Consider the following 25,832-nt stretch of genomic DNA (forward strand, 5'->3'; position numbering starts at 1 on the left):
TATTGCGGGGAGGGGATGGGGGGAGGGATAGCTTTAGGAGATATACCTAATGTAAATGACGAGTTAATGGGTACACCACACCAGCATGGCACATGTATACATATGTAACAAACCTGCACGTTGTGCACATGTACCCTAGAACTTAAAGTATAATAAAAAAAATTTTTTTTAATTGTAGAGAAGGGGTCTTGCTATGTGGTCCAGGCTGGTCTTGAACTCCTGGGCTCAAGTAATCCTCCAGCCACAGCCTTCCAGAGTGCTGGGATTACAGGTGTGAGCCACCGTGTCCAGCTATATTTCCTTTTCTAGAAGTGTTCTCTCAGACTGTTGACTGGCCCACCATAAAAGATTGTTCCCGTATATGAAGCTCTGAGTGACTACCATATGCCAACCACTCTATATGGATTTTCTCATTTGACACTGTGAGATAAGCACCTTTATTACTTCTGTTTTATAGATTACAAAACCAAGCTCAGTGAGGTTCACTAATTTGCTCGACATACAGTCAATAAGAGACACCTGAAGGGCCAGTAGCAATGGAGGAACAGAAGANAGCAAGGGGAACATCACACCCCGGGGCCTATTGCGGGGAGGGGGTGGGGGGAGGGGTATCTTTAGGAGATATACCTAATGTAAATGACGAGTTAATGGGTACACCACACCAGCATGGCACATGTATACATATGTAACAAACCTGCACGTTGTGCACATGTACCCTAGAACTTAAAGTATAATAAAAAAAATTTTTTTTAATTGTAGAGAAGGGGTCTTGCTATGTGGTCCAGGCTGGTCTTGAACTCCTGGGCTCAAGTAATCCTCCAGCCACAGCCTTCCAGAGTGCTGGGATTACAGGTGTGAGCCACCGTGTCCAGCTATATTTCCTTTTCTAGAAGTGTTCTCTCAGACTGTTGACTGGCCCACCATAAAAGATTGTTCCCGTATATGAAGCTCTGAGTGACTACCATATGCCAACCACTCTATATGGATTTTCTCATTTGACACTGTGAGATAAGCACCTTTATTACTTCTGTTTTATAGATTACAAAACCAAGCTCAGTGAGGTTCACTAATTTGCTCGACATACAGTCAATAAGAGACACCTGAAGGGCCAGTAGCAATGGAGGAACAGAAGATCCTAAGAGAAAAATGCTGATGCAATTAGACTGTACTTGGTCTCCCCTACCTTCCAGACTGGGGCCCTGACACAAAAACTTTGTTAGACAACCACAGAGAGGGGAAGATTTCACTTTATTGTTACATCAGTCTCACAAATAAACCCAACACAGCCAGAAACACTGAAAGGATAAAGTGCCAATGCAGAGAGGCCCGGCAACAGGAGGAGAGAGGAATCCAGTTCGCCTCCTCCACGTCCCCAGCCTGGAAATATATTTCTATTACACAAGAGTGAGGGCAGCTGACATACCAGGCAACCCATTGTTTAGACACTTTGAGCTAAGAAATAGAAAATTGTACCAGGTAGGGTCTGTGCAGGGCAAGGAAATAGAAAAAAGTCAGAAAACGTTATTTTCCCAAATGAGTCAGGCATGGAAATATCAAATGATAAAAACAACATTTTTCAAACTCCCTGTATTTGAGATAGACATCTAATAAGGAATGAGACAGGTTTGGTACTTCATGCTACTGCCTATTTTCAGAACTATGACATGGGTAGACACCCTTTCTCCCACACCCTCAATCTAAGGTACCAGAATTTTTTAGGATTCCTGGGAAAAACTGACCTCACCTTCTTACCTTCCCAGCCCCAAAAAATTAGACCCAGTGCTTCCTCATGCATATCAAGAAGATGTGGGCTAGGAGAGTAATCAACTTGGAGGCATTTAAAGAAAGTGAATGAAGCTCAAGACTTCCCATAATTGTCTCAAGACATTTTTCGGAGCCTCTATCAAGCCTGGGATTTAAAACATAATTATTTGGTTAGAAAATTCAAATGTTTTGACTGCATTAAATGAGATTATATCTAAAGCTGAGTTCACCCCAACTATTTCAATTCCAAAACTAGAAAATTATTGACTAATCTTCAGAGGCCAGAAGAATCACTAAAAGTTATCTAATCATCCCCGATACCATATCATCATAAACTCAAAGGGCCAGAAGCAGTCATATCTTTCCAGAACTTGAGAGTTCCTGGCCTCACGCAGTCCATGGGGAATTGGAATCCAAATAAGAATAAACCAGAACGGACCGGGTACGGTGGCTTAGGCCTGTAATCCCAGCACTTTGGGAGGCCAAAGTGGGCAGATACTCCTTACGGGGTAAGGAGATCAAGACCATCCTGGCCAACATAGTGAAACTCCAACTCTGCTAAAATACAAAAAAAAAAAAAAAAACAACCGGTGCGGTGGCATGCACCTGCAGTCCCAGCTACTCCAGAGGCTGAGGCAGGGGAATAGCTTGAACCCGGGAGGTGGAGATTGCAGCGAGCCAAGGTTGCACCACTGCATCTCAGCCTGGTGACAGAGTGAGACTCCGTCTCAAAAAAAAAAAAAAAAAGAATAAACCAGAAGGAAACTTCAGCATGCCTCACTGTGGCCAAGAGTTAAGGCTCAGAGTAGAACTTTCAAGTAGGGAAGTAAAGGGTGAACTTTACTTCAACTTTGTACCAGGGTAAGAGGCAGGCCAAAGTACTGCCGTGAAAGGTAGGGAAGGAGCATGGAGAGGCTTCAGTGGAAAGGTACATGTCCCCACTAGGTAGGAGAATGGGGTGTTGCCAGAGGGAGTGCTGAAGGCTGGTAACCCTGGGATCACCCCTGCTGAGCTTTAGATGTAGCCTCCCAACTGTGGCTGTGGTTAGCTTTCTATCTAGCTTCCTTAGGTAGAGGCTGATAGGAGGGGGGCCTAGGGAATGACCCCATGACAACTGACTGCAGTATGGCTGCCTAGTTGTTCAAATGATGGTCACCAAGTTCCTAGCCTTTAGGGAGCTTGTGAGGCCCAAATCATTCAGAGTTCCAAAGAGTTGTTTGGTAGGGGCAGTTGCTGAACACCAGACAAGGTAGTTGGTAGTACTTGGCAAAGTTCAAAGTGGGATCCTTTAAACAAAAACACTGAGAACTACTGCTATGATGCAGGGTAGACTTGGGAATATCTTAAAGGGATATCCACAGCTAGCTATTTTTCTGACTCGTCCAAGCACTTCTATGACCAAACTGAAAGGGAGATTCCATTACAGACACCTGCATGCCTAATGTGACACCCCAATCAAAAACTTCAAGAAACCTTGTATTCTCCCCAACCTTTGAGAGGGGTCAGGAAATACTGGGCAGTTATAAAAAGTTGTCTTTAACATTGTTGGCTCCTGCTCTGCCTCTTTCCTTGTACCAGGACAGAAATGAACATCTCAATTCCTTGCCTGAAAATGTCATTCCCTACCTCCCAGAAAGGTTTATCTAGGTAGGCCTCTCCACCAATTGATTCTATTCATTCAACTCCCTTCTGTTCTGGCCTTGCTCTTCCCCACCCCCCCACTTTCTCTACTTCTGGTTTCCAGCTACTTAAGTCCTTGGCAGACACATAACAGGATAGGCAGAAATGCTGATTGAATCTTGGGAGTAATCAACATCTGACAGTGACACTCTGATTTACTTAAGCCTTCAATTCCATCTCAGAGAGGGATTAATATTCCTCTGTCTGTGGTTCCTCCTTTCCTCCAAGAGGTTCACAATGAGAAACCATTTCATTCATCTTTGTATGCTCAGTTTTTAGGCACCAAGATGAGGGCCTAAATGTGACAGTTTGGGGCAAGGAACTTTTAGTGGGCTTGGCACACAGGAGGGAGAGCTACCCAAATCATCCTAGCATCCATCTCCAGAGCATATTCCTCCCCTGCTCTGCCTTTTTTTTTTTTTTTTTTTTTTTTTTAAAACACATTCTCACCTCTTTGCCCTCCTGTTAAAGGCTTGAATACAAATGAGGCAGCATGGGAGCCTTAGCTTGGAAATCAAGTCTGCGTTCTCGGTCCCTTCAGTCACTGACCTAATATATGAACTTAGACAATTCACTTGCCTCTCTGGACCTTTAAACGAAAGAGTTAAACTGTAATAGATGATGTCCCTGGGCTCTTTCATGTAATCCATACTTGAGAAATCAATTAATCAATTTGAAGAAACTCTAATTCCAAGACATAGGTATCCTGGCACCTGTTTGAAACAGCTGAAAGGAGGTAAAGGTCAGGTTCCTGTTTATTATACATTTTAGCTATAGGAAAAGAAGCAAATATATCTATGGAGACACAGAACCTGGCAGCCCCTATACTTGACTAATAAAAGCAAATTCCTGGAAGCAGCAGAGAAATAGGCCACAAGTGAGACTGGCAGTGTCAAAAAAGGTCTATAAATTAAGTGATCAAAGGAGTAAAAAACAATGGCTATAACCAGACAAGATCTCTAAGCACAGACTATAGTCTAGAGAGGTCTGAATGGGAAGGAGCCCCTAGAGCTTCTATTAAATGGAAGGACTTGGTCCACAGCAAGTTGCTACGGCATTTGGTTCAAACCCAGTTTTCTCAATCTGTCAACCCGGTGTGTATGCACATGTGCAGACATGCTGCAGGCTGTAGTTATGCTTCTGAAGTGCTGAAATGAGAAATAAATATCAGAAGAAATAATGCCATATTCAGAAAAAGTTAAGCTGAAGGCAAGTAAAATTTTGCTTTCAAAGCCACTCATTTCCCTACCACTCTGTGTGACATGACCATTGCTCACTCTGATGTGTGCACTACAGACTTTTATGGGATGGTGAACTCTGGGTGTGGGGAAGGGTAGATCTGTAGTATAACTGAAAGCCAAAGACAGGATACAACCCCATGTCCTGTCTAAGAACCACCACCGCCCTGCTCGCAGCTCATGACAAATGGATGTGACTTGATCTGATCCACTTGGGCACTCACTTGTCTTCATTCAAAGAGACTGTCTCCACAAAAGGGATTTCTTCCTTGTCTGTCTTCCCCATGATCAGCCGGTGCTTATCCAAGTTTATGATGCACTGAAAACAGGAGAATCACTGGTAACTTGTCAGTGATACCACTATGAGTTCCTGTGTAAGAGGATACCTGCCTCAGAGAGGAAGTATCAAGGGGTAAGAGGAGTCAGTCTTACCTTCAGAGATCGGAGAGTCTGTAGACCAAGGGACAAGTTTTTCTCATTGTCATCTAATAAAACAAAAAGATGATTAAGATTTAGCCATTTCCACGCTTGCTTAGAAGTCAGCCTAATCACTATTAGGTTCCACCCATCCACCCAATAACATCCAATAAGCATATATTGAGCATGTGTTATTTTTATTTTTTTGTTATTTTTACTTTTTTATTTTTTGAGATGGAGTTTTGCTCTTGTTGCCCAGGCTGGAGTGCAGTGGCGCAATCTCAGTTCACTGCAACCTCTGCCTCCCAGGTTCAAGCAATTCTGCCTCAGCCTCCTGAGTAGCTGGGATTACCAGCGCCCACCACCACACTCAGCTAATTTTTGTATTTTTAGTAGAGACGGGGTTTCACCATGTTGGCCGGGCTTCTCTCAAACTCCCGACCCCAGGTGATCCACCCACCTTGGCCTCCCAAAGTGCTGGGATTATAGGCGTGAGCCACCGCACGTGGTCAAGCCTGTGTTGTATTAAGTAATTTTCCTAGATCATTAAAGTTACAAGGCAATAGAGCCAAGATGCAAACTCAGGTCTTTTTTACTCTAAAGGGCAAAGGTCTTTAGACAAAGACCAATAACTTGGAGTAGTCAAGAATAAAATGTATGAGAAGTGTGGAAAGTGGTGGGAAATTATCAAGGGATTTATGGCAAAGGAGTAAGTTGCTCTGTCTCTAGTTCATGGAAAGCTCTCAGGGGACATTTTCACCTGTACATAAAAATGTGTTTTCTTGCTCTTTTTTTTTTGACATGGAGTTGCACTCTTGTTGCCCAGGCTGGAGTGCAGTGGTGCGATCTCTGCTCCGCCTCTCGGGTCCAAGCAATTCTCCTACCTCAGCTTCCCAAGTAGCTGGGATTAAAGGCATGCGCCACCAGTCCCAGCTAATTTTGTATTTTTAGTAGAGATGGGGTTTCTCCATGTTGGTCAGGCTGGTCTTGAACTCCTAACCTCAGGTGATCTGCCCACCTTGGCCTCCCAAAGTGCTGGGATTACAGGCATGAGCCACTGTGCTCGCCTCTTGCTCCTTGAATTTTTTTTATCTGACCTCCACATTTGTTTTACTGATTGATTCTCAACATGTCTTGAATGTAGCTCAGGGCCCATCTAGTACTTTGGAGACCAAAAATTGGGACAAGATCTATAGTACAGAAAAATGGGAACCATTTTGAAAAAGTCAGTATTTACAGGCATGAGATCTCATGAGGTTTTGTTGGGGGTAGGGAGAGGGTTTAAGTTAGGGTCCATAGGTCCCGCCCTCAATTCTGCTTACCAACCACAGCTGCTGGGCAGTCCAGGCGGAGAGAGCCCAGTGTGATCACTAGGTGTTCAATCTGGCCCACTACTTTGAGATGCCGGGGTAGAGAAAGCTTTTCTCCTTCATGCTTGTGGGATTTGACAAGCTCCTTGAGTCTGCACCAAAAAGGAAGATACCAAAATCCCCTTGACAGAGATTCCTGATAGAATCCTGCAATGCGTACTTTCTGACCTACAACTGGAATTCTCCAGGGATCTCCTGGGATTAATTTACTGAAAAGTGCTAGCCATCCTACATTTGTTGTTTCAGCACTTTGTCCTAAACATGCCAGGGGGATATAAAACACTAAAACTCATCTCCCGTTCTCAAAAACCTTACATCACTTATGTCTATTGGTGAAGACAGGGGAACTAACATATTCAGAGAATCCTATTCTGTATCCTACTGTCCCCACCATTGTGTGAGGCAATTGAGTTAACATGTCCTTTTACCGATCTGTGAGTAACAGATACCAGAGAAGTCAGGTTAATCCTAATTTTAGAAGGTGCTTTGTTCAATGTCTAATTTTCTCATTGTCCTTTCTATTTCATTCTGTCTTCATCAGTCTGTCTTAGACTATAATGTTAGTGGAGGCAAGTACTTATTTGGTAAGTGCACTGATATTCGTATCAGCAAGGAATATCACGGAGAAAATCCTTGTTAATTTAACTTGTCTGTGCAGGGGAGGAAGGAAAGAAAAAGTACCAAGGTTTCACATGTTACGTAAGCTGATTGTAATAGCTAGCACCAGAGCTATTATGGGTTGGTGGATAAATACTTAATTATGGACTTTCTGTGCCAATACTTCTGCTTTCCTCTATTTCCTCTCTTTTGATGTTACAGCCCATCCAAAAGAAAAATAATTGCAGTTTTACAGATGGTTATTAATTCCTCTGGAATCATGGCAGTCTGCTGCCTAATTATGCACCAGGACATATTAGTCTTTCTGGAACCATCATGTTGCACTATACTTCATCTTTTCACCACATAAAAAGCTCAGGGCTGGGTGCAGTGGCTCACACCTGTAATCCTAGCATTTTGGGAGGCTGAAGCGGGCAGATTGCTTGAGCCCAGGAGTTGAAGACCATCCTGGGCAACATGGCAAAACCCCCTCTCTACAAAAAATACAAAAAATTAGCCAGGCATGGTGATGCACACCTGTAGTCCCAGTTACTCAGGAAGCTGAGGCAGGAGGATCGCTTGAGCCCAGGAGGCGGTGGTTGCAGTGAGCCGAGATTGCACCACTGCACTCCAGCCTGGGCAAGAGAGTGAGGCTCCACCACACAAAACAAACAAAATAAACTACTGGCTAATCATTTTTATGATGGCCCAGGCCCAGGCCCAGGCGCAGTGGCAGCTGCAGTCCTATTCTCAGTTCTGATGGATGTTTCTTGCGGACAGGCAGTGCATCCTCCAGAGACTCTGAGTAAGCTGAGGCCATCCACATCCCTACTTTTATTCATCTAGATGGAGTATACCAACAGGACAGCTCCTTTTAATTTGCTGTCTAGTGGATCAGGGCAGGGCACACAATGAGCCAGAGGTCTCAGGCTCTCTCATTCAAGTTCAGAGGTCTTTGCTCAAAACTTAATAGGAGGAGTTAACAGAAAGCCAAAGGTTTCCATGCTCACTGATTTCTCCACTTGCCTGATAAACCACCACTCCTCCCCTCTACTAAGGACTCCAGTTCCAGCTGAGATCTGAACTCTGCATACTTCTCTTTGAGCTGCCGTAGAGATGCTCACCATCTCTAACCATAAAATAGAGTCAAGCGAAGAGTACACTCACATCTAAGTTCCACTCAGCACAAGTGGCTACTTACCCCAATCTGTCCACACAGGCCGAAGAGATGAGATTATATAGGCAGCCTGTGTCAACCAAGGCTTTCACATCCTTTCCAGCACACTGTGGGGAGGAAATGTACTGTTCAACAAGAGCCAGAGAAGCGGAAGGGAAAGGAGATGCAGACAGCAAGCAGCAGATGTCATATGAAAGGCAGGGTTGGAGGGCATCCTCCCAATTATGGGTTATAGTGTCCCATCTTTACCCACTGCTAAGTCTGCCTTTGACTGGCTCTTGTTCCTGCTGAATCCAGGGCTGACAGAGATCCCCCAAAAAACTCTAGATGTTCTGTGCCATATAACAAATAGCTCTTAAACTTTTTTTTTTAATCACATACCCATTTGTAAATCCGATGAAAGCTTTGTTCCTTCTTCCCATGAAGACACACGTGCATACTAAATGCCGCATACACTTCCAGTGTTGCATAGAGTGGCCCTTTTAAAACTTACTTATGAATTCCATGAGACCCATACTCTATAAAGTCAGGGGGAGAGGGTCCCACATCCTACTTTCCAGAAAACCCTGGAAAAGCTGTTCTCAGAACATTACCTGGCAAGAAACCAAAATCATGTCATCCTCCTCAGGCTTCTTTAGCCCCTCAGACTTAGCCTGATTGAGTTTGTTCGTCTTAGAGGCCCAAGGGACACGGCCACTTCGGAGCTTAGACAGGTTGGTTTCCATGAGGCGCCTCTGCAGAATATTATGGGGTTGCTTGAGGGACAGAAAGCAGAGACTTCTTAGTGACAAGCCACATCCCTCTTTCCCATTGTCCCCCAGGTACCATAAAAATAATGAAGGAGCCTCCCATAACTGAGCTCTACCTTTGTTTCTCATTTATACTTCCTTCAAGTGAGGACTTCACTGGTATTGTCAGAGCAGGTACCATAAACCAATTTGCAGTAGGCCACCCTGAATGAATGAAAATGCAAGATATGACACTGGGAAATGTGGAGAGGGCCGATAAATATTCTAGGGCTTAAGAGAACTGAGGGCCCTTGTTATTTGGACTAACCTAGGCCTGTTACCTTTCTTCCCCTTACAAGAGCATTTCAAGGGAAAAGTGGTCTTAGTCTAGAATAAGTGATCTCTGTATGTTCCCAGGTGACAGCAAATCACTGCCCTATAGAAACGGCAGCTCATTTTCATAGGCTGAAGAAACTTAGCTAACATCGGTATTCAAAAGCTCTGCCTACTTCTGTGTCAAGTCTCACTCTCTTATCTTTCAGATGCAGCCTGCAGATACCTTAGTGGCTGGTTCTCCTGTGGGCTGGCTCTCCATGGGTGGATAGGGTGAAAAGACAGGAATTCACACTTGCTGAGCAAGCCTCTCAGCAGACACACTTTGAAACCTGACAGAACATGTAAGAATCATCATTGCTGGCATCCTCTGGACCTCAAAACACTGGTTTCTCCTGCCCTATCTTATCATCCATTTCCCTTCCCTTCAATGGCCCAAAAGTGGAGGTATGAAGGGGGAAGACACCGACCAAGAAGCAGGAGACTTAATTAGACCTTGTATGCATGCCAAGATGCCTAATGTTAAGAAGCAGAATGAGAAGTGTGAGTTTAAGTCTGCACTTTGATAGAGCTTAGGAGAGTTCCTAGGGCAGATATAATCATGCTCCACTGTTCCTATTCAAAGTAGCCTCCAGAAAATTTAAGATATCTCTTGAAAAGAAATCCTTTGACTGGAGAAATCTGTATACACAAATATCTTATGCCCAGGTACAACAGCATTTAAAATCCCTCAAAGAAGAGTGTTTCACCTAAAATCCCTCAAAGGAGAGTGTTTCACCCCAAGTTTCTATCTAACATATACCAGATGACACTCTGATTCTATGGGGAAGGAAGTCACTCTTAGAAGCCCAGAGCCTAGAACCTTTCAAGGGGAGGGGCTGGCACTGGAGGTCTTCAGTATCTGCCACCTTTCAGATTCCTAAGGAAGAATGGAGTCACAGCCATGACTCATTGTAACCCTAGTGAGATGAAGAAATGGATTCCCGAAATACACTGATTCTTGGCAAAGCACATTCTAAATTGGTATCTTTGGGAAAAGTGGAGGGAGAGGCACTTGTAAAGAAAATGAGAGCTTCTTAGCTTGACAAGGAGCTGGAGGAAGTGCTAACTCTGTCAGATTTTCTGATGCAACACTGGGAGAATGCTTTGCTTCTCAAAAGAAACAAAAATGCTTCATTCAAATCTCTCTCACCAGTAAGACTGGATTCCTAGCTCAAGCCATACTAAAGCAGGGTGTTTGTTTCTGTTATATCCGTGCTTACATCTAGGACCTACTCAGATAAAACTGGACCTGTAGAAGTGAAGACTGGAAGGAGTTTCAAAGACCATCTAAACAAAGCCCTCTTACCTAAAGTTTGGGGATGTCTTCCTACATTGGTCTTGCTAAACACTGTATCTGGTTCTTAATCTTGCAAAGGAGCCTAATCATTAGTGGAGAGATGAGGCAAACAATGGAAGTTCTGAAATCATTCTGCTTGAATTCATCCCTTTTCTGTATTTTCCTCTCTTTCTACTGGATTCTTCTTCCACAAGTTATAAAACATACTAAAAGTTCCTAGATATTGGGGAGAAAACTCCTCTACAAAACATCAGATCCTGCTGCCTTGACTCTACAACCTCCTTTAATCACCCTCCTTATCTGGAATGGTCTTTTTTAAAAAAGCCTAAACCATGACATCTATTTCCTGATATCCCATATTTCCTTCACTGAGATCACTTCTTATCCCATACCAATAATGACCTCTGATTTCCAAATACAGTAGACATTTTCAGCCTTAATTTTACTAGATTTTTCTAGTGAATTTGGCCCTGCTGACTGTTCCTTTACTTGTTCTTTAGTAACCAAAAAAGGTTCAAACACATGCTCAATGTAAAATATTTAAGTATCACTGAAATATATAAAATAAAAAGCAAAGGCCAGGCACGGTGACTCACACCTATAATCCCAACACTTTGGAAGGCCGAGGCAGGCGGATCTCTTGAGGTCAGGAGTTTGAGACCAGCCTGGCCAACATTGCAAAACGCCATCTCTACTAAAAGAAAAAATACAAAAATTGGCCAGGCGTGGTGGCACGCACCTTTAATCCCAGCGACTAGAGACGGGGAGGCAGGAGAATCGCTTGAACCCAGGAGGCTGAGGTTGCAGTGAGCCTAGATCGTACCACTGCACTCCAGCCTGGTCAACAGAGCAAGACTGTATCTCAAAATAATAAATAAATGAACAAATACATAAATAAATAAAATTAAAAGCAAAAACCTCCCCAATCTCTCAAACCCTTCTCAGTCCCACTCCTGACAAATAATGACCATTAAATTTAGAAGTATATCTTTCAAAAAATATTAATACATTTATAAACATATAAAAGAATAAACATACTATAAAACTGTTCTGAAATTTTCTATTTTCATTTAACATATAAGAGGCAATTTCTGGCCGGTCACGGTGGTTCACACCTGTAATCCCAGCACTTTGGGAGGCTGAGGCAGGTGGATCACGAGGTCAGGAGATGGAGACCATCCTGGCTAACACAGTGAAACCCGTCTCTACTAAAAACACAAAAAATTAGCCAGGCGTGGTGGCAGTCGCCTGTAGTCCCAGCTACTCAGGAGGCTGAGGCAGGAGAATGGCGTGAACCCGGGTGGCGGAGCTTGCAGTGAGCTGAGATCCGGCCACTGCACTCCAGCCCGGGCAACAGAGCAAGACTCCGTCTCAAAAAAACAAAAAGGCATTTTCTATGTCACTATACATAATTCTTTTCATTCTCTTTGATAACCAAAAAGTATTAATAATATAGTTCAGGAATAGAAAATTTACAGCCAACAAACCCATATGAACCTCAGAGATGTTTTTCTCTGGTCATTTTACTATGCCTACATAACTTAAGTAATAATATAGCTGCATATTTACCTCTGCTTCCAGTCAAAATTTCACTAAAATGACAGTAAAAGAATAAGTCCTAAACCCACAAAACAAAAAGAACGATAAAGAAGAAAAAAAAGATGTTGACAAAATTCTGGAATCTCAATAGCAGGCAGAAAAGCAGCAATAATGACCTGGACTAGAGAAAGCTAAGTGCTTTATACCATTTCACTTCACAGAGAGCTGAAGCAGCAGAGGCTGCCAGTTGCTCTTTAAAATCCTTGTTCTCCTCTTCTTCATAGGAAGATACCTCGATTCTTTCCTGGCCCTCCTTGCGGTTAGGCATAGCCATATGACTGAGTTCTACAGAATAGAATGTGAGTGGAAGTGACACGCACCATTTCTATGCCTGGCCCATAAAAATCTCCTGTGCATACTTCTCCATATTCTTTTCCTCTTCCGACTGGCTGCAGTGGAGATGACCACTATGGTAACCTTCTCAGAGGCCACATGTTGAAGACAGAAGAGCTACTGTCTCTAAAGGACTATATGGAAGAGGCTGTCTTGCTGACTTTTCCACTAATACTGTTACTTAAGAAAAAATAGGCCGGGTGCGGTAGCTCACGCCTGTAATCCCAGCACTTTGGGAGGCCGAGGCGGGCGGATCACAAGGTCAGGAGATCGAGACCATCCTGGCTAACTCGGTGAAACCCCGTCTCTACTAAAAATCCAAAAAATTAGCCAGGCGTGGTGGCGGGCGCCTGTAGTCCCAGCTGCTCAGGAGGCTGAGGTAGGAGAATGGCGTGAACCCGGGAGGCGGAGCTTGCAGTGAGCCGAGATAGTGCCGCTGCACTCCAGCCTGGACGACAGAGCGAGACTCCATCTCACAAAAAAAAAAAAAAAAAAAAAGAAAAGAAAAGAAAAAAGAAACTATTTTGTTTGAGCTATTATATATTTGCATCTAGCTGTAAAAGCAGTTGTCTTACTGAAACTAAAAGGCTGAGGGGTTAGAGGTATCAGAACCTCTACAGTTGATGGATACAATTAGGGTTGGAAATAGACTAAAGTCTTCTTCATAAGACTCTCACTTGACCCAGAGAACTGGGGAGAATGCCAAAAGTTTACTCTTCTTGTAAGAGTAAATAAAAAGACTGATTAGTTGATAGCTTGGCTAGGCTTTCAGGTTTCGAGAACAGCTGAAGGGGAGTGTGGGGTATCATACTAAGCCAGAACTGAAGGACATGAGCTTAAAGATTGAAAGGCCCCACATGGAGCCTACCATAATGAAGGAAAAAAGATCCACATCAAGATTTCACATCACTGTGAAATTTTGGAATAGCATGGATGACAAAGATCCCACAAGATTCCAAAGAGAAAAAGATGATAAAAATACAAAGGATTGGGAATCAGAATAGTATAGGACTACTCAACAGTAACAATCAAAGCTAAAAGACAATAGAATAATGCCTTCAAAAATCTGAGGCCGGGTGCAGTGGCTTAGGTCTGTAATCCCAGCACTTTGGGAGGCTAAGGTGGGCAGATCACGAGGTCAGGAGTTCGAGACCAGCCTGGCTAACATGGTGAAATCCCATCTCTACTAAAAATACAAAAATTAGCCGGGCATGGTGGTAGGTGCCTGTAATTCCAGCTACTCAGGAGGCTGAGGCAAGGGAATAACTTGAACTCACTGTGGAGGTTGCAATGAGCTGAGATCGTGCCACTGCACTCCAGCCTGGGCAACAGAGGGAGACTCTGTCTCAGGGAAAAAAAAAAAAAAAGTAAGACAAGTAAGACTAGACAGTGATGAAAACAGTTAATTAAGAAATAGCAGTATCACCATTTACTTGGAATTTACTTGGAGATATGGAGATCCCTAACACAAGCAACAGCTTTAAATTTTTTTAAGTTTTAAATTATTTACATTAAAAAATTTTAAATAAAAATATACCCCATGTAGCAGAAAAGAGTTCAGCCACAAGAAAAGCCAACTTACAGCAGTTTAAATGGAGATTTATTTCTCTCACATAACAAGAAGTCTAGAGATAGAAGCTGCTGATACTAACTCAGCAGCTTAACAACTTCAGGGCTATTGGCTCTGTAATTCTCTTGGACATTCCTTCATGGTCACAGATGAATACCCCAGCTCCAGGCATTATATCTACATTCAAGAAATGAGAAAGGAGGAAGGACTACTCTAACATCATCAATTGCTTTTATCAGAAAAGGAAAAGCTTTCCCAGAAGTTCCTTCGGCAGTTTTTTGCCCATATCTTCTTGGTCAGAACTCATATAGCCACTCCTAACTTTAGCAGACATTGGGAGATAATTTAGCTTTTATAATCTCTATAGAGGAGTCAGGCATACAGAAAAGGGCTAAGAATGGGTGATGATTTAGCCAACTAACAGTGTCTGCCAGATGCAAAAACTAAAGCATGTGCACGCACACAATGTAACTTAGGCAGGTCTAATACCAGGTTATCTTATAACCAGCTTAGCATCTACTTTCTTAGGTCTGCCCTAGTTTCTACATTTTAAAACAGCAAATCCTTGACAGACAAGTTTGTGGTATAAACATACCTTAACTATTTACTAATGGGCATTTAGATTATTTCCATATGTTTGCCATTAGAAACAATGCTGCAATAAACTCAACATTTTATTTATCCTGAAATGCTCCTCCACTGGCCTCTAAAACCACCTGTTTATTCTGTTCCTGTCTCTTTCACTGGTTCCTTTGCCTGTGTTCATTTCTTAAATATTAGTGTTCCTCATTGCTCTATCTTTGGTCCTTTGTCACTCCACATATACTGCCAGGGCAATTTTATCTGTTTTCATTGCATAAATTACTACCTTTATGATGATGACTCTATCTCATGTCCAGATGTCACCTCAATTCTAGACCCATAGATTCAACTACCTTTTTGAACTTCTCTACTTAAACATTCCACAGGCACTTCGAACGTAACTTATCCCACTGATATTTTCTATAAAACTTGCACATTCTCCCTTATTCCCTATGTCAGTGAGTGAAATTCTGCCTCCTCTTATTTTCTTCTTCATTTACTATTACTGCTAAGCCCAAGCAATCTCCTAACATTACTTTCATGGTCCTCTTCCCCTACAGTGGTTCTCTTGCTAGTCGAATCAAAGAAAAATCCTCGATTTAGCATTCAAGACCTTCCACTACCACTCATCCTCCTTCCCAATCTCATCTTTTAAATTATTACTCCATGAAAGCTTTCTGCTTTCAGCAAATTACCACTTGTCACATATTACCTTGGGTGAATCACTAATCTCTATGAGCATTACTTTTCTCTAAACCTTACTCTCTTGATCAGTAATAAAAGAGGTTTGAGCTCCAAAGTCTTGTTCAGTTTTAACATGTTGGGTTAATTCCTTTCCAACAACCTTGGTAAGTGGCACCACCATACATCCATTCTTGATTTTTTCATTTCCTGACCTTCCATCAAAAGTGCTATTGTACTGTGAAACATACCTGGAATTGATCTGCTTCTCCCCATCTTTACTACCTCCAATCTAATCCAAACCACTGTAATTTCTTATCTGTACTGCAACAGCCTCTTAACTTGCATTCTGCCTCTTCTTTTACCCTTCTCCAGTCCATTCTTTGCATGGAAACCAGAGTAAGCTTTTTAAAACATAAGTCAGATAACACAGTACTTTACTCAAAACCCTTCAATGGTATCTCATTGTTGTTCGGAAAAAAACCAAACTTTTTACCCTTCTCTATACAGCTCTGTACCAACTGGTCCTTGCCTCTCCTTCCATATACAAACCACTCTCCCTTTATTCATTCAGATTCAACACCATCCACACTCACTTCCTTGCTCAAAATTCCTCTCCCATTCCAATCCCTTTGCACCGGCTGTCCCCTCTGCCTGAAGTTCTTCCCCTAACATTTCTAATAGTTAGGTCCCTCTTATCTTCCAGGTCTCTGTTCAAATATCATTTCCTCACAGATACCTTCCCTGACCATACAACTTAAAGTAGGTAGGTCACCTCTTTAGTTACTAACAAATCTCACTATTTCTTTCATAGCAATTATAAATACATAATTATTTTGTGTATTTACTTGTTTATATTTCACCCCTGCCCTACTAGCATGTTAACTGCACAAGGGCAGGGACCGTGACTGTCTTGATTTCAGCTATATCCTCAGCTCTTGACATGGTACTGAAAGAAATCTCTACCCCTTCTTTCTTCAAAAGCCTTTCTTTTTTTCTGAGATGGAGTCTCACTCTGTCTCCCAGGCTGAAGTACAGTGGCACAATCTTGGCTCACTGAAATCTCCGCCTCCTGGGTTCAAGCAATTCTCTCACCTCAGCCTCCTGAGTAGCTGGGACTACAGGCGTGCACCACCACACCCAGCTAATTTTTGCCTTTTTAGTACAGATGAGGTTTCACCATGTTGGCCAGGCTGGTCTCGAACTCCTGACCTCAGGTGATCCACTTACCTTGGCCTCCCAAAGTGCTGGGATTACAGGTGTGGGCCATCAGACCCAGCCAAAAAGCCTTTCTTGATTAACATCATTGAATTCTTTCTTTCAGAATCCCTTCAATATTTGTATGTTAAAGAGTTTGTACTACTTGTATCCCCAGTCTATGACTGTTTTATAAATGTGGTTAAGTGGTTCTCATTTGTTTATTGACATACTGGCTTTCCAAGGGCTGTCCTGTTTTTCAAGATACATAGTACTGACCAGGTACACTGGCTCATGCCTATAATCCCAGCACTTTGGGAGGCTGAGGCAGGACTGCTTGAGGCCAGGAGTTTGAGACCAACCTAGTAACACAGTGAAACTGTGTCTCTAAAAAAAAAAAAAAAAAAAAAATTAAATAAAAATTTAATGTGGTGATATGGATGGCTAATCTATAGGGCATACCACACAGACCTGCTCCAATAGACAGATTCTGTTCAGGTATTTTATGGTAAGTTTGCTTTACTGTGTTCAACCATCTTTCCCCCAGCCTCATTCCTAATTCTAGTCAGTTTTGAAAAAGCATTTAGCTCTGATCAGAAGCAATCATATGTAGGGAAGAAAAACTCTATTGCCAGACAAGTAAGAATATGGCCTAATGCATACAGGTAAGTATAATATCATTTAGGAAAGACAGCACTTTATCACATAACATGACTGTTTTAAAATTAAAAGTCCTTAGCACAATGAGAAAACTTTAATGAACCTGGTAGCTAAAACAAGATAAATCACAACAGGCAAATTTACAAGAATGGAGATGTTTTCTCCAGCTTCATCGAGTTTAAAAAAAAAAAAAAAAAAAATCAGGGCTGGGTGTGGTAGCTCATGTTTGTGATCCCAGCACTTTGGGAGGCTAAAGTGGGCAGATCACTTGAGACCAGGAGTTCAAGACCAGCCTGTGCAATATGGCAAAATCCCATCTCTACAAAAAATACAAAAGTTAGACTGGTGTTGTGGTGTGCACCTGTAATCCTAGCTACTCAGGAGTTTGAGATGGGAGGATCTCTTTAGCCTGTGAGGTCGAGGCTACAGTAAGATGTGACTGCAGCTGCATTCCAGCCTGGGCAATAAAGTGAGAACCTGTCTCTTAAAAAAAAAAATCAAATATAATATTACTCACTCATATCTCTGGTTTTAGTTCTTAATCTAATACAGAATGAACAATACAAGATAAAAGGATAAAAGCAAAAGGGCCAGACAAAAATATAATTTCCACAGAAGACTTTGTATCAGCCAACTCCATATACACAGAAATAGGCAAAGGCACTTTCCTGGGGCCAAAACAACATGACCCCCTTTGATTTCCTGTGGTTGCCTTCTGATCAAGCAGTGAACATTACAGAAACAGCAGAGTAAGAGGTAGATAATTCAGAAATCCCAGCAGTATAATTTAAATATCGGTTACTAGTACGAGGAAAAACAACCTACAACCTTCACAAACCCAAAAGTCAATTACAACTAATTTTTCCTCTCTCTTATCTCCCTCTGATGCTATCCTCTCCCTTTTCTTGGACCCCTTCTGTCGAGATTATACTATAAACTACTTCAAGTAATAACTATTCAATTAATTTTAGCATCCTCCAAATTTCCCTTGCAGTGAGAGAAAATTGAGTCAACATTAGTCTATCCCAGATATATTTATAAAGTAAAACAATAATAATGTACTTCTAAGGTCACTTCTAAGATTGTACTGAGGCTGCAACAACAGTTCCAAGAATTTAAGCATGCTGCCTCACCCCAGTGCTTGCGGCTCTCCTAGCCCTACCTCAGTCTGCCTCGGTTTCTGTAATCTGGCTGTTCTGTGCAATCACTTGTATACTGTAGGTGTGAAAACAGTGAGAGAGGGAAATCAACTCCGTGACGGTGGGGCACAGAAAGCATGAACCATGATTCAGAGCCTCACAGTCAACTGCCATGTGTATGTGTCATACTCAAGGCAATATCCTGCTTCTTGAGGCTCCTTCCTCTTTGCAGCCTGCTGCCTGTGCTCTATGGTATCAGCCCTTCGTGACTCAACTGAGACAGACTGGAGTCAGAAAAGTGGATGGAATTCATACACAGCATGAAGTAGTATAAGAAATCCTAGGCAGAAGGAAGCTAAGGTAGCTCTCAGGGCTAGGAGACTCCTTGACAACCAGGGACAACCAAATCCGGCATTTAAAAATTCCATATTTTAATTCTTCTCTTAATATAATACGTCCTTCTTTATTGATTGATGAGCATTCTAGGAACTAAGATAGGATTATTTGGCCTGAAGGAAAGAATATTTCTCGAACCTGATTTGTTAAATGAATCAAGATTGCTTTAAAGTAAAAGAAGGGAAAAGAGAGTTACCTCTTTTGCAGGAGCACATTTCAATCACTCATCACTCTGGGTTAGCATAAATCAGGGAAACTATCCTGTGGCTTGTGCAAAAAGCAAAGCAAAACGAAAAAACACAACTTTCAAAAAACAGAGCAAGATAACTGAAGTAGACAAACCCTGCACAGAAGCAACTAATGGCAGGGAGGAGAAGAATTATACTGGTACCTGTGTGTCATTAGAGCTGTTAAATTAAAAAAAAAAAAAAGGAAATGGATGCAGAAGCTCTGCCCTCCTGGGGCCAGAAATGGCAATTTCAATGAATTAGAGCTAACAACCACATCCAAAATTAAACATTTCAAAAGCTTAAAATAAAAAATACTAGAAAAATTATGCAGAGCACCCACTTCATTTGTTAAAAGACGTTTAATTAGTGTTTCATACATTACCACCCAAATGAACAAAGCGATTGTGAAATTCAAGAAAGTAATCAAACTACAAGAAAACTCCAGATAAAACTACAAAGTTAAACATAAACTTGGCCCAGGACCACTACAGAGGCTGAGGGATGACAGATACAGTTCTTTATATTGGTCACCCTTTCATTCTATAGAAAGAGGACAGTACCATTTTTGACCCCAGGGCCCCGGTCCTGGGGTGCTTCTACTTAATGCCAAGAAAAACCGTGCTAGAAAAAAAGACTGCAACCACCCCAGCCCCAAATGCACACATTAGCTGGCTGGTAAGATGGAGCAGCCTGGCTTCCTCCCTCTACCCACTCTTTGGGGGCGGGGCTGGAAGAGAAGAGAATGATGAAGAGATGTTGGGGGTTCAGGAAACCTTCACATTCGACCCCTTTTCTCTCTCCCCACTCAGGATGGAAGGTCAAAGGTACATAGGACCAAAACTAGAGAAGTGGATTTTGCATAGGGGGACAATGGATTCAACAAAAATCCTCTGGATCTGGCAACTGTCAAAAAAAAATCCCTTTCCACTTCTTTCCCCCTCACACGAAGCCATTAGGAATCACCTCTGTCTGGGTCATAGAACCAGCCACACAGCGTAGGAGGCACAAGCCCCATGAACAAAATTCGGTATTAAGAATAAGGGGAGAGAAAGAAGACCCGAGGGCAAGAGGGCAGGGCAGGACCTCTTCCTTCTTCTGGAGAGGAGACATCCAGGAAGGAGGTACAGCTGAGGGGAGGGCGAGCTAGAAAAGCTAGGACGGAATCCCCACCGAAACCGCAGCAGGGGTGCTGGAAGGGGAGGAATCCGCGACGCAGCGACCGCGAGCCAAGGGCAGCTGCGGGCCGGGCCGTGACTCAGTGAAAGCCGCAACGGCCGGGCCTCGGAAGACCGCGGGCGCGAAGCCGCCGGGGCCGGGGCAAGAACGGCGGCGGGGGCTCACCGTGTCCTTGGACGAGCCCAGCTTCTTGAGGCCGTCCAGGGGCAGCAGGTCGGCGGAGTCCTTGTGGATGAACTGCACTGCCTGCTTCATTCGGCGCTGCTGTCGCAGCGACGCTGCCTCCCGCATGTCGGTCTCCTTGCGGCCGCCCTCAGTGAGGAGCCCTGAGTAAAACATCCTTGAGGCGCCGGCGGCCCGGTCGCCCGCGGCTCCCTAGCAGCCTCAGCCTCGAGCTCAAGCTCTTCCAGCGCCGCAAGGGCCCCGCGCCGCGCCTTTTATAGCCGAGTGTGACGTCGCGTGGAGCAGCCAGTGCGCGCGCGGGGGGCGGGGCCGGCACAGAGTCCACGCCCCGCGCGGCTCCCTGGCGTCCCGCGTGCTCTGCTCACCCGGTGGCAAAACAGGAGAGGAGGAGGCGGCGCTGGTGGGAGTTACTCGGCGGGCCGAGAATCCACCGCGGCCTCTTCACCCAACCGCCCCCTCCTGCGTGGGAGCCCGGCATCCCTTGGACAGGTGTGGGCTCTGGGGCCCGATGCCCTGGCAGCCCCGGCCATCTCCGCCGCTGGCCGCGGGTCCCTGCTTACCTGTCCACACCGTGGCCGACCCGGGGATAACCGACAGCCGGGCCATGCCTCGAGTCCCGCCGCCCGCGCCGCTGCTCGGCTTCTCGGAAACGCACCTCCACGCCGCCAGCCGGGGCTCCAGCGCCCACCGCCCGGGCCCGGAGGACTGGCGGCTCCCTCCAAAGTTGGGAGCTGTCGGGATTTTTCCAACTTCAGGTCGGTCCCCACCCACCGGGCCACGTGACTGGGGAGGGGGCAGGGTGTGGAGGAGCCTTTCGGGACCTCCTCTACCGGGCACCCTCTACCTGCAGCCGGGCACCCGGCCCGCGTTTCCGAGCCGGGGGAGCAGGTGCGGTCGGAAGCCCGCGGGCGGGCGTGGGACGGGGGAGTGGCGAGGGCTCCCCCGCCTCCGCGGGAGCGCACGCGGCTGCGAGCCCTACATCTGCTCTCCGACCAGAGAAGCACCTGTTTTTCTCAAGTGCTAGGGCTTAGCATCTAAATAATCGTTCACCGTCCCTCCAGCGTCCTTAGTAGGAGCGATTGGAACCCGTTTTTCTTCTTGAATAGGTACTTTTAAGCCATTCTAATCAGGCTTCAGGCATCCTGGATTCTGGTCTCGACATTGTGATTTGATACAAACCATGTTTCCATTCTGGAAACCACAACAACCCCCTCCACCCCATCACACAGGAGCAGACCTGGATGAGAAATATGTGCACTCAGCAAACAACCAATGATAAAAGTAACAATATCGACGCTTACTGGGCCTTTACTATGTGCCAGGTATTGGAATAGACACTTAAAATGTAGTATCTCATTGGATCCTGGCAACAGCTTGTAAGATAGTATTCTCATCACCCCCATTTTACAGGCAAATACCTGATACCTTCTATCTGGCCTTCTGAATGCTCCCTGGTTCCATTCCAATCCGTTGTTCACTGTGCTGCCAGAGTAATCTTCTCAAACAATAAGTGTGATCATCTCACTTCCCTGCTAAGAGCACCTCAAAAGGCTTCCTGTTGCTCTAAGAGAAACCCACATTCTTGCATGGTCTGCCTAGACCCTGCATATCCACTCTGTGCTTCAGCCTCATAGCCCTTCTTCCAGTTCCTTCCAGTCACCTGTTGCCAAATGGCCTGCCTTTGACTGTCCTGTTCCCTCTGTGTGCAGTGTCCCCTCCTACTTTCTTCAGGAAACTCCTATGCTTCTTCCAGACCTCAGCTCCATTATCATTTCTTTAGGAAAGCCTTCTCTGACCTTCCAGAGAGGGTGAAGTCTCTCCAATTATATACTATGTATCTCTTGGGCATTTCACTTTCTATGGGGGTAGGGGTAGGGGGGTACTGGTTGTTTAATTTGTCTTCCCCACTGATTGGAACCTCCAGGAAGGTGACTGAATCCGTTTTTTGCTTAGCATTGATGCCCTAATATGCAGAGGATTCTCAATAAATACTAGTGAAAGAATGGCAAAAAGTTAAGGTCATACCAAAGAAATCAAGTGGTAAAGCTGGCATCTACTCCCAGAACCTGTACTGGACTACCTAGATCTGGAGAGACTGGGTTTGACCTCATGAAGTTGCTGCTTTTCCTCTGTTCTGCCTTCAACACTTGCCCCAGTTTCAGACACTGGGGGAAAACAAATCCAGAAGGCTGCTCACTTGGCTTCAAGGAAGCCCCAGGGCTGGATTCTTCCCTGTGTGCCCACCCCCTACTCTCCCCTACACACGGAGGACAGGGTTTCTAGGAGACAGGTGGGATTGCTGCTCACCTTCCAGTCCCCTGGCACACTTCCAGCAGTGAACAACAGTGGCTGCCCTGGCCCCTTCTGTCCCATCACCTGGATCCCTGCCTGATAACTCCTCCAGGTGTGGGTCATCCAGGGAACAGTGAAAGACAGCTTTGCCTTGTCTATCTAGGATAGGTGCCTCTGAGCTTGGCAAAGCGTCAGGACAGGTCCAACAGTGAGGGCCCCTAGGGCTTGGGCTGGGACAGTGACTTTCCTCAGGGAGGAAGCCAGGCAGGTAGACACTCTTGGGGGGAGTTGGAATCCCCACTCTTCAGGCTGCTCAGCTCAGTCCTGCAGCCTTTTTTGCTGAGGATGTCCTGACAGAAGAAAGGGGCTCTTTTCACAGCTAGATCCCCTTGGGAACACTAGGAAGCTGAATCTCTTTAGTTGAACTGGAATTTACCCATATCAGGTGTTGCTGAAAAATAAGTGGGGCCTGGCTGGAACTGGGAATCTTTTTGTGAATTCAGAGCTCTTTGGTGTAGTGGCATTTGTGTTCTGCAGTTGGGTCTGTGGCTGTAATACCTGTTGGTCCCCTCACCTGTCTGAGACCTTCCTTGGACAGACTGATACCGTCACTGTCCTCAAGACTGCCTGCTTAATTTAAGGAGAGTTATTTCTGGGTGGTTTATCCTGTTTGCCCAAATGACTTTGAGTAAATCACTTCCTACCTCCGAGCCTCAGTTTCCATATCTGTAAAACGGATGTAGTGAGATTGCATATACAGTTACGCTTTGTCAACTCTCTAGGGCTGTACCAACAGAAAAGATTATTATTAATCCTCCGTATAGCCAACCAACCTCCCCTGCCTCAGTGACCCATCTTGGAGGAAGTAACATACAATATGGTTGTTAAAAACACAGGTTTTGGAGTCTAATACACTAGATTTGAATCCCTGCTCTGCTGCTCACTAGCTATGTAACCAGTTAGTACTGCACCATTGTGAGCTTTCAGTTCTTCATCTAGAAAATTGTGCCAATATGTCTACTTCTCAGGGCTGCTGTGAGAAATAAAATGATAGTATAATACATTGGTCATGTAGCATAGGCTCAGCAGAAGGTAGCAACCATCATTACCTGGAACAACTTCAGGAAAAATTGTAGGTTGCAGAACTCTCAGATTGGGGCTGGCCTATCCCTTCTCCAGGCTTCCCTACAGAGCTTCAGACACGAAGCCAGACTCGAGCATCATACCCTATCCCTAGAGTGAAGGCCTCCTGAGGCAGGGGCTGGCCAGCTCTCTTCCTCTCTTCAGTGTCTCCAGATTCTGGATTTTCCATGTGCAATGGCTCTATCCTAAACTTCTCTGCATCTTCCCTTGGCTGTTATAGAAGCTCTGTACTTGAAAATCATACTAGAAAATCCAGTACTGTTTCAGTTAGAATGCTATTCATGTTATTCTTCTTATAAGTGACAGATACCCAGTTGAAAATTTCTTATGTGAAAATGTAGATTTGTGGTCCCCTTAATTTAAAAGTGCAGGACTTCAGGCATGGCTGGATCCAAAGACTCAAATGGCATTATCACTGTGTTTCAGCTCTGCTTTCCTCTGAGCTGTGTCCCATAGGCAGGCCCTTCTTGTCTGATGGCTATTTGCGGCTCTAGGCTTACAACTTATTCTCCCAGCAACCCTCTTTTGGGTCTTCAGCTAACAGAGAGGCCTTTAAGAATGAGAACCAGGATGAGTGGTGAGGCTGGGAGGCCTGAAAAGTAGAGGAGAAGAACAGGATAAAGGGGAGACTGCCAAGAAATTCTCCTCCCCATTCCCTCCCTACCCATGCATATTGCCCTTGGCCATACCCTGAAGTTAGAATGGCCACTCCTAGGACCCTCTTCATGCACTACCCCATTCTTTCCTCCTTAGATGTCCTCACCACTACCCCAACCCCCTTTGGCAGGAAGATTCTTCAAACAGTTATCCAGATATGTGCCAGGATCTCTGGCCACATGGTACCCCTGACTTGGCACCCAGCCCTGAAGATTGTGTCTGCTTTGGCAGGTTAAAGCAAAGAGATATTTCTGTCCTTTTCCTTCAGAGTGATTGCCAACATCACCATGGCCTCAAGAAACAGGGCTGATGGCAGCTCTGCTGGTGTTTTCCAAAGTTGCCTGGGTCTTTTGGATCCATTACAGTCAGCAATGATTTGGTTTCATTTCCTGAGATGAGAACAGGCTTTGACCTCAACTCAGACAGCAAAAGAGGAGAAACAATGGAAAGAAAGAAAAACTCAGTATCTGAAGGAAGTGTGTCTGGTGGAAGTGGGGATGTGGGGAGTCTAGGCTTGGCTTTGAATCTGGCTCCACCCTTTGCTTTCTGTGGGACCTTGGCCAAGTTACTGAAGCTCTCTGAGCCTCAGTTTACCCATCTTGCAGGGTTCGGTCTCATTTGAGTGAAATAATATATAAAGGCACAAAGTGGGCTCTCAGTAAATATGTCCTGTTCCTCCTCTTTCCTTGCCCTCTCCAACATAGGTAGAGCCCAGAAAAAGAGTGGCCCTTCTGAACCTAGTACGAAACTCTTCAGTATGGAAACAAGAACTCTGAAGATGGCAAGTCTCTCAGAATACAGCAAAGCATAGGCCTAACCCACCTGCTCCATATATCTTTATGTCAGCCCCAGCCAGAGGGGACAATGCCTGCAGAGTGGCTCACACTGATGAGTAACCTGTCTACCTCAGGAGTACTGAGGGCTCTACCTCCTTCCCCCTGGTTAACTAAGCATGTTGCTCGGATGTGATGGTGTGCATGCTGGGCAAGCCACAGGGGCTGGGGGCCAGTGGCAGCAGAGAGGTGAAGTGCTCTGTGGAACATGTGTAGACTCCCAGGTGTACAAACACGTGCACACACTCATGCTCATAGTGTTCCCTCTGACCAGTTTTCACACTGCTCTGCACTGCCCAAAGGGAAAAGTCATTCAGGATTATTTACAAACTTTTAATTTGTAAAAAAAATTTGAAACTTACAAAAGTTGCAAACATAAAATAGTAGAAAGAACACCTGTATATCCTTTTCACAGATTACCTGTTATTAACATTTTACTCCATTTGTTTTTCAGGTACTTATTGGCCATTTGTTTATCTTCCTCGGAAACATGTGTATTCAAATCCTTTGCCCATTTT

General features: G+C 44.5%; 1 protein-coding gene across 1 annotated transcript; it reads right to left on the minus strand.

Annotated features, from left to right (window-relative positions):
• Window positions 1–1,230: 1,230 nt before the first annotated feature.
• On the minus strand, window positions 1,231–20,722 carry NRIP3 (nuclear receptor interacting protein 3). The gene is made up of 7 exons (XM_017891431.1): window positions 20,372–20,722; window positions 8,837–8,998; window positions 8,268–8,350; window positions 6,422–6,561; window positions 5,115–5,167; window positions 4,907–5,001; window positions 1,231–4,592 (listed from the first exon to the last, which is right to left on the minus strand). Exons 1-7 carry the CDS (start codon window positions 20,543–20,545, stop codon window positions 4,577–4,579), a joined length of 723 nt encoding a protein of 240 aa, XP_017746920.1. The 5' UTR covers window positions 20,546–20,722; the 3' UTR covers window positions 1,231–4,576.
• Between the last annotated feature and the right edge of the window lie 5,110 nt (window positions 20,723–25,832).

This window comes from Rhinopithecus bieti, unplaced genomic scaffold (genome assembly GCF_001698545.2).
Source record: "Rhinopithecus bieti isolate Rb0 unplaced genomic scaffold, ASM169854v2 scaffold_20891, whole genome shotgun sequence".
In the NCBI taxonomy this organism is placed as follows: Eukaryota; Metazoa; Chordata; class Mammalia; order Primates; family Cercopithecidae; genus Rhinopithecus; species Rhinopithecus bieti.